General features: G+C 57.5%; 1 protein-coding gene across 2 annotated transcripts in view; it reads right to left on the bottom strand.

The window, feature by feature from the left end:
* Positions 1 to 406: 406 nt before the first annotated feature.
* The window catches only part of Rgma (repulsive guidance molecule BMP co-receptor a), a 30,713-nt gene continuing 19,623 nt past the window's right edge, over positions 407 to 11,496 (bottom strand). For both annotated transcript variants that reach the window (XM_090321753.1, XM_090321754.1), the window contains exons 3-4: positions 6,817 to 7,337; positions 407 to 2,241 (exon numbers count right to left, since the gene is read on the bottom strand). In XM_090321753.1, the coding sequence (XP_090177879.1) occupies positions 1,543 to 2,241; positions 6,817 to 7,337 (1,220 nt within the window). In that variant the 3' untranslated portion in view covers positions 407 to 1,542. The remainder of the gene's footprint in view (positions 2,242 to 6,816; positions 7,338 to 11,496) is intronic.

The following is an 11,496-nucleotide window of genomic DNA, read 5'->3' as shown; positions in this document are numbered from 1 at the left end:
TATGAGCATTAGCTCACTCGATTTCCATCACAGCCCTGGGAGGTTATCACAATTCCTTTTCTTTGTGAATCAGGACTCTCAAAAAAGCCACGGGAGACCACACAGCTAGCAGGGGCACAGCCAGTTCTACCCTGAGTCAGCCGGTCACCCCGCCCCACTCCGGCTCTGCTCTGCCATATGGCATGGAGAAAAACCCCACTCACGCTTGGCTCCCTGCGCCCCCCCCACCCCGGCCTCTGCCCGAGTGGTCTGTTAGTCATTCCCTGCTGAGCCCCTCTATTGCAGATGCACGGCACTTTTTCCCCTTTGGGGGGGCACCCACCGCCAAAGCCCCCATCCCCAGTGAGGAGCCAGACTGCCCAGAACCGCCCTCCCAAATCTGGTCTAAAAGAAAGCAACAACAACAACAAAAGAACCCCAAACTTTACTTGCATGTAGCCATTAATAAATAATTTACAGTATGTACACAGAGTGACTCTCGACACGGGCCCCAGCCACGCAGACGCAGTGCGCAGTGCGAGGTCCCACGCTTGCAAGCAAGAACGCGATCAAACACAACCAAAATAAAGTGCTTCAACTTTTGACTTCCAACTTAGGGATCATCTTAAAAAAAAAAAAAAACCAGCTAGGCAGGGGAGGGGCTGGCGGAGCCCTTTCCCAGCTGCCTGTGGGGCTCACGTGTTGGGGGGGGTGGAGGGGACCTCGGGGGGAAGGGGAGAGGCAGGTTCTGCAGCCTCCTTGGCCAGTGTATGGGAGGTCCCGGGGGAGCAGCGAGGGGTCAGCGGTGGACACTGGGCAGGGGTGGGCTGGGCTGCAGGATGCCCTGCTGTGCTGGTTTTGGGGTTTCCCATCCTGCCAGAGATGCTGGGGGCTTTGTGGGGAGGCAGGGGGTTTTATGGAGTGGGGGGTCTGCTGACCAGCAGTTGGGGGGGTGGCAGGCAGATGGGAAGGCCCGCTGGCTCTCTTGATGGGGTGGACTGCAGGCGGCCTGCAGCCGGGTGGGGGGGATGGAGAATGGGGGATCACTTCTGTTGGGGTGTTTAGAACCTAGTGCTTTCTGGGGAGGGGGGTGAGGAGGGTGCAACCACACGCACAGCCCTTGACCCAGGACGCACACGTGTGGTCTCCCCTGGGCTCCAGAGAGGCCGTGGGCAGCGTCCTTGAAGGATGTGCCACGGGGGCTGCCCTCCCAGGCTCCGTGTGTGTGTGTGTGTGTGTGTGTGTGTGTGTGTGTGTGTGTCTGTGTCTGTGTGTGTGCGCGGGTGCAGGGGACCCCACAGATGAGTGTGCAGCAGTCAGCCTGTCTCAGTGCATGGCGAGGGGGGGCCGACATTCCCAGTGTTTCTGGTGGGGGGTGTGGGGGGAGGGGGCGGGGGACCCGGCAGGGGGGAGGGCGGGAGGGCAGCTGCTGTGGCTTCCCATAGCTTCACCGTCACACACACCACAGCACCGATCATCACAACCTTTGTCTCGTGCACTAGAGAAGAGGGGTGCGGCCACGGCGGGGTGGGGGGCTCTGCCTTCCCTCGGGATCCCAGGGGGCTACCAGCTCCCAGGCAAGAGCAGCAGCAGCGTGGGGAGCACCAGGGGGATGAGCAGGGGCTGGGGGCCCGGGGGGGCCAGGGCAGCAGCCACCCCGCCCGGGCGCTCCCAAGTCCTCTGGTACAGATGCAGCTTGTCCTTGTTGGAGTGAAGCATCCTGACGTCCTCCAGGGCGTAGAAGGCGGCCAGGGTGAAGTTCACGTCGCCCGTGGTGAGGAGGTCGAAGACGCAGGCCTCGTAGTACAGGTCCTCCACCGGCAGCTTCTCCTTGCACTTGGCCGCCGCCACCTCGTACGGGAAGGCGTCGGGGGCCGCAGGCCTGCGGGCCCCGGGACGCTGGCCGCCGTGGGTGTGGAAGGCCTGGAAGTCGATCTGCTGGCTGAGCGGGCAGCCGCGGAGGCAGAGGTAGAGGCCGGGGCTGTCCTGGTCCTCCACGGCGTTGACCACGTCCTCCGGCATGCGGATGGCAAAGGTCAGGTAGCGGCCGACCTGCCGGATCACGATGGTGGTCCCGATGTACTTGGCCTGGATTTCCACATGCTGGCCCGACACCTTCTCCGTGATCTTCAGGCTGTTGGCCCCGTGTTTGTCGCCGCCATTCTTGGAGCCGTCGGCGAAGGCCGCAGGAAGCTCATCCGTCTCGGCCTGGTAGACTTTCTGGTCCACGCACTCCTGGAAGTTCTTAAAGATGATGGTGAGCTGCGGGAAGGCAGGTGGAGGGGCGGTGAGGTGTGGGTTCAAATCTCAGTACCGTCCAAAAGAAAGAAGATGGGGGGAGGGGGAGGGGGAGGGCGAGGGAGAGAGAGAGAGAGAGGGAGGGAGGGAGGGAGGGAGGGAGGGAGGGAGGGAGGGAGGGAGGGAGGGAGGGAGGAGAGCAGGAGAGCCAGGTGTAGTGGCTCACATCTGTCATCTAGCTACTTGGGAGGCTGAGATCTGAGGATCACAGTTCAAAGCCAGCCCAGGCTGGCTTCAGACTCCACAAGACTCTGATCTCCAACGAACCACCAGAAAATTGGAAGTGGAGCTCTGGCTCAAAGTGGTAGAGCGCCAGCCTTGAATGAAAAAGCTCAGGGACAGTGCCCAGGCCTTGAGTTCAAGACCCAGGAAAGACATCAAAACAACCAACTGAACAAACAAGGAAAAATAAAGGGAAGGAAAAGTAGAAAAGTAGGGCTGGAAGATGACAGGGAGGGGAACCCTTCTTTTATAAACCACAGGGGGGAAAAATGACAATTAGTCATTGCTCTGGTTAAAGACACACACACATATATATATATATAGTCTAGGCACATATATATACATGTAAATATACATATGCCCACACACGTACATGCGCATTGGAGATAAGAGCCATGGAGCGTGATCCTCGGATCTCCCCTCCTGAGTAGCAGGGATTACAGGCATGAACCACCAGTCTCCAGGTTGGACTTGATATTATCAGTAATATTAACTTCCTCTCACTTTTGGTCTGATTCCGTGCACTCTGGACTTGTGAGGTGACTGAGTCAAGCTAGGGGTTCGGCCTGCTTGCCTCATGAACCCCAGAATCAGAATCCAGGCCCGATGGACCACAGGTGGGTCCTGGGACCTCCACATCCCTGGATTCTGCTGGGGCGGGGTGGGGGGGGGTCTTGGCCTGGTACCTGGAGCTGAGGAGACAGACCACCTTCTCCCATCTGCCCAGGGCCCCAAGTCTTGGCCCTGCCCTATGAAAACGGCCACTTCACATGGTTTACCTCTTGTTTCTCTGCAGCCAACACAGCTCGCCCACCGTGCCAGTGCGGAGGGGGGGTGGCTGGGGGCCTGCCAGGGTGGTCTGGGCAGTGGGTGGTCCTGCTGCTTGGGGGGCGGGGAAGGGGCTGTGAGGGGTACACAGGGCCACACAGACTCAGGGTGGAGATGCCCTGCCGGCCCAGGCCCCTGGAACAGGAAAGGCGGGTTTTGCCCGCCACGGCCGCCATCTCTTACAAACACCTCCTGGAAAGCTGACAGGCAGCTTGATTCCTGGGCACCCGTGCCAGGGCTGCAACCACAAGTAACAGCATGAAGGGGGCCTGTCGAAAGCTGGGCGGCGTGCTGCCAACCCGCCACAGGCTGGGCGGCCCCGTCCCCTGAGCACCTCCCCCCTCCACACACAGGGCAGGGCCGGGCTTTGCTGCACACTGCAGATAAAGCCAGGGGCTGGGGACATGGGGTGGGCGGGGGCGGGGGAGCCTTGGGAGAGGAGCACAGACTAAGTGGGGAAATCACGTCCTGTGACACATGGTAGGCGTGGGGGGCTTTCTCCCTGTCCACTCCAGCCTCGGTTTCCCTTCCCTTTCTGCATACCTGAGGGGAGGGGGGCTGAGTGGGGGGGACTGGAGGTGTGTGTGTGTGTGTACTAGAGCTTGAACTCAGAGCCTAGGCTTCACCTTTTAACTTACTTTTGCTCAAGGCTAGCACTCTACCACTTGAGCCACACCTCTACTTGTGGCTTTTCAGTGTTGAGTTAGAGATCAGAATCTCATGGACTTTCCTGCCCAGGCTGGCTTTGAACTACAATCCTCAGATCTCAGCCTCCTGAGTAGCTGGGCTGGATAGTGGCGGGGCTGTGGGAATGAGCAGCAGTCTCCTGTTCCTCTGCCACAAGGCATGGTGGGTTCCAGGGAGCCTGCACTCTGGCTGGAAGGCTGGGCAGGGGTCATCTCAGCCCAGAGACCCCTGTCTTGGGAATCAAATCCCTTGGCCAACTCCTCATGTGGCTTAGCCCGGGTCCGCCCTGGTCCTGCCACTGAGCTAGCTGTGATTTCCTGGTGCCCAGAGCAGAGCCGGGGGCCAAGGCACTGGGGGTCCTGGGTGCTGACTTCCCACTGGTCTCCAGCTTCCCCTGGCTGGGAGCTGGCAGGCTGGAGAGAGGAAGGGGGTAGGTGGCTCCACACCTGGGGAGCCCAGGTCCTCATGGGGCAGGCAGGGGCAGGCCGGGCCTGGACGCCGGCCAGCCAGCTGTGTTTCTCACCCAGGGACCGCAGGCTTCCAGTCTGGCCTGAGTTCTGAGTTGGGCTTGGCTCCAAACACTGACACTCTCCCTCTCTGGCCTCCGGGGGAGCTGGGTGGACAGGGCCTGGGGGTGGGGGACAAGGAGTTTGGGGCCTGCTGAGATCAAAGGTGGCTGTGTCACAGTGGGTGGCTGGTCAAGCCTGGGTATATACACTGCCCCCCCCCACCCCTTTCTGGAAACATCCATGCTGGCAGAGGGCGGGAGGTCTTCCCATCCTGACCTGGGCAGTTTTGAGGAGCATGGGGCCAGCCCTAAGCCAGGAATCCTACAGACGTGTGAATGAATGAAACACAGGAGTGAATGAACAAATGGTGAATCCACTTGCAGAGGACAGCATGGAGGGGGTGGGATACAGGTGTCCCAGGGGGTCTCAGCCGAGAGCTACGGGCGGTGTGGGATCCATGTTTTTTTCCTCCCTTCCCCTTTCTTTTCCCTTCCCTTCTTCCTCTTTCTTTGAAGGCACTGGGGCTTGAACTCTGGGACTGGGTTGTTGTCCCTTTTTGCTGTGGGCTGGCGGGGCCACAGCTCTACTTCAGCTTTTTGCTGGTGAGTTGGGAGACAGAGTCTCTTGGCCTTGTTTGCCTCAGGCTGGCTTGGAAATGTGACCCTCAGATCTCCTCCTCCTCCTCGGAGCCCATTTGTTGTTGGATTTAGACGCTGGGGCCTCTGCCCCCCGCACCCCCCGCACCCCGGGGAAGTCAGCCATGTTCTTGGCTCTTGAGAGGGAGAGCAGAGGGGAGGGAGGGTGACCCTTGCATCTACAGAGGGCTGGATGGGGACGGTGACCTGTCATTCCCTACGTGTCGTGACAGGGCACTGAGGGCTCTGGGCACCCCCTGGCAAAGGCCCAGGAGGCCACAGGGGCAGAAGGAGGCAGGCAGGACGGAGGACTTCCCTCTCGGGCTCTCAGTCACTGGTCGGTCATCTTCTGGGGTGTGTTGGGGAGGGAAGGCACACAGATGCCATACTCCCCACCCCCAAATCCAATGTCTCACCTTGGCAAGTGTGGGAATGAGGTTATTGAACCCCCGGGGTGGGGAGGCTGGATGTGAGGACCCCCTGGCCTGCACCCTGACAATGTCCCTGGCTGCCTCTGACAGTGGCTATGTGAACACCATCTGAAAGCTGTGGCCAGACCTGAAGGCTTCCCTGAGAGCAGCCTCCAGTGACCTCCGGGGTACCGAGAACGTGCCAGGCTCAGGGCCCGGGGGGGGGGGGGTTCAGCCCCATCTCAAGACACGGATGTGGGCTCTGCCTCCCTGTGTTCAGGTGGGGTATGGAGATAAGGGTGACACCACCCAGGCTCGTTGGTTACATCCTACGGCCCTGACCTCTGGCCCTGCCCCATTCTTCAGAATCACTGGCATCTACCAGTAGAACAACTCAGCCCGCATCTAGGGCCGCGGGAAACAGCTCCCAGGAGGGTGGGGGACAGGGCAGACCCAGAACCACCCCCCGCGGTGACAAAGGCCCAGCCACAGGTGAACATCTGGGCAGCATGTGGCCTCCAGAGGCTGGAGTCCACTGACGCAATGTGCTACTCGTTCCCTACAGGCAGACGAGAGAATTAAAATTAAAGCAGACATATGCTTTTTTTGTTGCTGGTGGTGGTGGGGTTGGAACTCTGGGTCTGAGCACTGTCCCTTGAGCCACAGTGCCATTTTCAGTTTTCTGGTGGTTCATTGGAGATAAGAGTCTTGTGGGACTTTGTGCCGGGGCTGGCTTTGAACCACGATCCTCAGAGCTCAGCCTCCTGAGCAGCCAGGATGACAGGTGTGAGCCACCAACACCCGGCTATGCTTTTTGTTTTTTTTAAAGACAGATTTGTTTCCAGGGGGAAAGCAGTGTTGGGGGCTGATCTCAAGGGCCTTGAACTTGCCAGGCAGGTGTTGAACCACTTGAGTCACACCTCCTGTTACCTTTGCTTTTAGTTTATTTTTCAGAAAGGATCTGACATTTAACGTCGCCTGACCAATGTCACACAGGGTCCACCTCCTGCTTTGCCTGGCACGCGCGACGCCCCAGCACCCCATACACCGAAAAAGCCACAAGTGGCGCCGTGGCTCAAGTGGTAGAGCGCTAGCCTTGAGTACAGAGAGGCTCAGGGACAGCGCCCAGGTCCTGAGTTCAAGGCCCAGGACTGGCACAAAAGAAAACCGACGTAGCCAGCAAGAAGCCCGGCTGGGGGCACGGCTCTCGTGGTGGACAGCCCACAGGGTGGCCTCCGTGTCCCTTACCTTGCTGGTGGCGGTGGCGGCCGAGCCGGGAAGCACGGGCGTGTTGGTGACCTGCACGTTCAGGTAACTATTGTCAATGAGCGGCCAGGCGCCCTGCACCTTGCAGGTCTGGAAGCGGTCGGTGAACGTCCTGAGGTGGGGGTCCCCGAAGAGGCCGCAGTGCGTGTAGTTGGGGGTGGCGGGGTGCCTGTGGAAGGTCTTCTCGTAGTGGCAGGTGTCGGGGCTGTCGGCGCGCTCCTGGCTGTCGCCGGCGGGGGGCGGTGGCGGCGTGCGCGGGCCCGGCTGGGCCGTGGGGCCATCCCTGGAGCAGTTGTGCTGGCTCATGAGGTCCTCTATGCCATGGACGGCCGAGTGGTAGGCCAGGTCCCCCCGGCAGGTACGGGCTGTGCGGCGCGTGCACAGGGCGTAGGTGCGAAGGGCGTCGCAGAACTCCGGGGTGTCGTCCGGGCCTGGGGCGTGGCTCCCCGAGGTGGCGCTCCAGAACTCAGAGTTACACTTGAGGATCTTGCAGGGGGAGGAGGCTGGGAGGAGGAGGAGGAGGACACACAGTCAGCATGGAATCCAGGGATCCCCCACCCCCCATCTGCCAGACGTGTATCACAAACACCCCACCATCTAGACTTCCCCCCGTTGTGAGGATGGCTAGACAGGTTTGTGGAAGGAATAGTCAGCCAGCACCCCAAAGGGCGGGGGAATCTCTCCATTTGTTCCTTGAAAGTCCTGTTGACTTGACCAGCCACTGGTGGCTTCCCTCCTATCATCTCGGCTACTCAGGAGGCTGAGATGGGAAGATTACGGTCTGAAGCCAGCCAGGGCAGGAAAGTCCACGAGACTCCTGTCCCCAATGAACCAACAAGAAGCAGGAAGTGGAGGTGTGGTTCAAATGGCCAGAGCGCTAACCGTGAGCACAGATGTTCTCAGGCCCTGAGTTCAAACCTCGAGAATGTTCTCCATGCTTCTGCCCGGAAGTGGACAAAGGAGTTGAGAGGCCGTATGAGGGTTTGCTTGCTCAGTGTTTGGCACTTGAGTCACCCCTCAGCAGGGATTTTTACCAGCGGAGGGGAGGTGGAGTCTCCCAAGGCTGTCCTTTCAGGTCTAGATTCCAACTGCAATGCTCTGGGTCTCAGCTTCCTGAGTGGCTAGGATTACCTGTGTGAGCCACCAGCCATTTGCTGCCTTTTCAGCCTCTCCATCCCACTTTGCCTTCTCCCCTAGCCAACCCTGCCCGGAGGAGAGGAGAGGAGAGGAGTTGTCTTCCCTGTGTTTCCTTTTCTTAGGTCCCCTTTGAACTGTTCATCAAGCCCAATCTTTCAGGATAACAAGTCTGAATTTTACCACCCTGTCTGCATAACAAAGAAACCCAATAAAACTTACTGTGCCCTGTGGGGAAGGGGTGTAAAGGCTGGCACCCCCCACTCCCCCAGAAGTCTTGGGGATTCAAGAGCTGCTATGAAGCCCCAGAATAAAGGCAAGGCAATTTGCCATTCAGAAAAGCCCAATAGAATAACACATTCCAGGGGTGCAAGGGGGTCAGATCAGGTTTCGGAGGGGGGGGAGGGAGAGGGGGGAGGGAGGAGTGAGGGAGGGAAACCCTCCTCTTCTTAAAGCAGTGGGGCTCATTTCAAACCCAAGCCCCACATGGTCAGATGGCTGTGGTTCAGCTCTGTGGCTTGCGTGGTAACTATGAAGGGATTTACTAGATGCTGCTGCGTGCCAGGAACAGGGAACAGTGTGACTGAGCCCAGTCCCCATGCTGGTCCTTGTTGGGTTCTGCCACCAGGGGGCAGTAGATGGAGGTGGGAAGGCGGGGGATGGGGGGGGTCGAGGCAGCTCCATCCATTACCACCTGGCAAGACTATCCCCCCCCCACTTCTTCCTCTGTAAGCAGCAAAACTGGACCCATCTGACAATGAATCCCCCAGGCTTGGTTCTGTCTCTCACTGGACCCTAGTGCATGAGAATTCTGAATGCCGGCACCCCTGCACACCTCCCTTCTCAGGAGGCTGAGATCGGGAGGACGGTTCACAAGCCAGCCTGAGCAGAGAGGGAAAACAAAGTATCTTCAATATAACCAGCAAAAAGCAAGGTGGGGGGATGGTTCAAGTGGTAGTGCACCAGCGAAGCACAAGGTCCTGAGTTCAAATCACTGCATAAGCAGAAAAGAGGACCCCCCCCCCAAAATCAGGCCCAAGATTCTTCCTCCGTATCCCCTTCCTCACTTCCTGCCCTACCCAGGGAGAAGAACTGCCCCCCCCCCACAAACACCCTCTGGGGAGACAGCATGGGACCGCTTGCTCTCCCCACTCTGTTTCTGGGCCATCCACCCAGCTCTGGCCTGGGTTTCCCGCGGTGTGGGAAGCCTGTGGACACTTCTCTCCAGCATCCCCAAGTGAACAGCCAGGTATTCGGATGCTGATGGGGACAGCCACATGCCCAGGAGACTGAAGCCATCTTTCCTGAAGTGTGCCAAATTCCACCTTACTGGACCTGCAGCAGCCAGAAGCCAAGCCCCAGAGCACCCCAGGCGCCCCCTGCCCCTGCAATCCTCCACCAAGAACCTTCCAGAGGCCCTCTTCCAGGGTCTAGCCTACCAAAAGGAGCTTCTCAAAGAATCCCAGTTGACGTGGAAGAGGGAAACCAGAAGGAAGGGAGCAGAGGTTGGGGGAAGGTCAAGTTCACAGCCAGGCAGGTATGGGAGATACCCAGCAGATCTGATCAGTCTCAGTCCCACACCAAGTCATGGAGGGAGCCCAAGTGCCAGGGCAAAGGGCACACATCTCTGGTTCCTGGGGGGGCAGGAGCTTGTGTTCTGAGGCCACAGGCCACATGTAGCTGAGTCAAGGTCCCGAACCTTCTGCTGAATTCTGGGGCCGTGGTTTTCCAAATTGATCCTGCTTCAGACAACTTGGACTTGGCTGAAGCGACCAGAATGTTTTGTTTGTTTTATGCCAATACTGGAGCCTTGAACTCAGGGCCTGGGCACTCTCCTTTTAGCTTTTGGTGGTTAGAGATCAGAGGTTCTCAGATTCTTCTGTGGGGGCTGTTTTTGAACTGTGATCTTTAAATTTCAGCCTCCTCAGTAGGTAGGATTTACAAGCGTGAGCCACAAGTGCCTGGCTAGAAAACCCGTCTTCGGACCTAGGATTCTGAGTGCTTGGAGAGCTCCCAGCCTCCATTTATTTCGCTGTGGCCAACAGGGAGCTCGAGTTTCATTAAGGTGGGCAGTTCTCGTACAAATGGCTGCAAAGGCCTCTCGTGAGGACACATCCGCCACTATCAGCTCTATCCCTCAGATCTTAGTTACCGGTCTTGAAGCCAAAAAGAAATGGGTTTCTTGGAAACAAAAGTAATGGAATTTGGGTTGTGAATTATATAACCCACTAGCATTCCTCAGACTATGCAGAGATAATTGAATGTAGTTTTTTTAATATGATTATTATTAAGGCCGAGATATAAACCAAGAAATAAACACGCACAGTCCCACTCAGCTCTCTGACTTCTGAGAAACTTTCCTCTACTCTTCCTTCTCTTCTCTTTCTGCCCCCCACAGTTAACAAGTGCTGTAGCTTTAAGAGCAGGAGGGCTGTTGTTTCAAGGGCCCCTGGACTGCTTCTCAATTTCAGCTGGAGCTGAAATCACATTTCCCCGCCCCCCCCCACTAGAGTCAAGGGACAAAAGCCATTTATCAACCCATCTGATTCGACTTCCAGCGGGCTGAGTCTTCACCTAACCTGCAGTGCCAGGAGCACAAGTTGAAAACTTCTATTCCAAAAAGGGGGGCGGGGAGATTTTTCCCCCCTTTAAATTTTTTGTTTAAAATAAAAAAAGAGGTTATCATTTTTGTAATTTGGGGGAGAAAATCAGCCTCCCTATCCAAAGATGAAGTTGATGGCAAAACAGGGTTGCAGGAAAGAGACTTGGCTGCTAAGACCCTCCCTGGAGGTTTTGATATGGGGATGTGGTGTGCAGGGGGGGGAGCCAGGGCTCCCCATAAGGTTGCAGATGTTGTGGGGGGGGCTTGGCAGCTGCACCCACCAGACAGACGACAGTCAGACAGACGCTGGGGGTTCTGCAGCGTGGCTGAGACAAAAGGGTAAACTGATCCTCATTCCATACTCTGCCCTGCTTATGTGAATTGCAAGTTGGGTCCTAACTTGCAGCCAGACTGTGCCCGGGACTGCCAGTTACTTGAAGCCTGGTTGGCTTCCACCCAAAGGCAGTCTAACTCCAGACCTTCTCTGTGGATCTGGGCTGGGCATCAGGGTGTGTGTCCGGGGTGGGTGGGTGTTGCAGAAGGGAATTTGGCCAAGCTGCAATTTTATTTTGCAGAAAGGCAGCCCCTGGGACCCCAGAACGGGCGGGCGGGGCACCCGCAGGCAGAGCCTGCCTCGTTATGGGGGGGAGACCATTTGGCTGGTGATAATTGGTGTTTTTGTATATTTTTTAGTACAAAGCATTGAACTGTAGCTTTATGTGAGCCACAAAAAGTTGAAAAAAATCAAGTTTTACCAAACATGATAAGGAAAACAGCTTGAGGGTTTAAAGGAGAAGGAATGAGGAAAGAGGAGGAGGAGGAGGAGGAGGAGGAGGAGGAGGAGGAGGAGGAGGAGGAGGAGGAGGAGGAGGAGGAGAAGGGGAAGAAGAGAAAGGGAAAGAAGAGAAAGGGAAAGAAGAGAAAGG

The sequence above is a fragment of the Megascapheus bottae genome, chromosome 30, assembly GCF_031878675.1.
Source record: "Megascapheus bottae isolate mThoBot1 chromosome 30, mThoBot2.hap1, whole genome shotgun sequence".
Lineage (NCBI taxonomy): Eukaryota > Metazoa > Chordata > Mammalia > Rodentia > Geomyidae > Megascapheus > Megascapheus bottae.
This window is presented reverse-complemented; position numbering and strand designations above follow the sequence as displayed.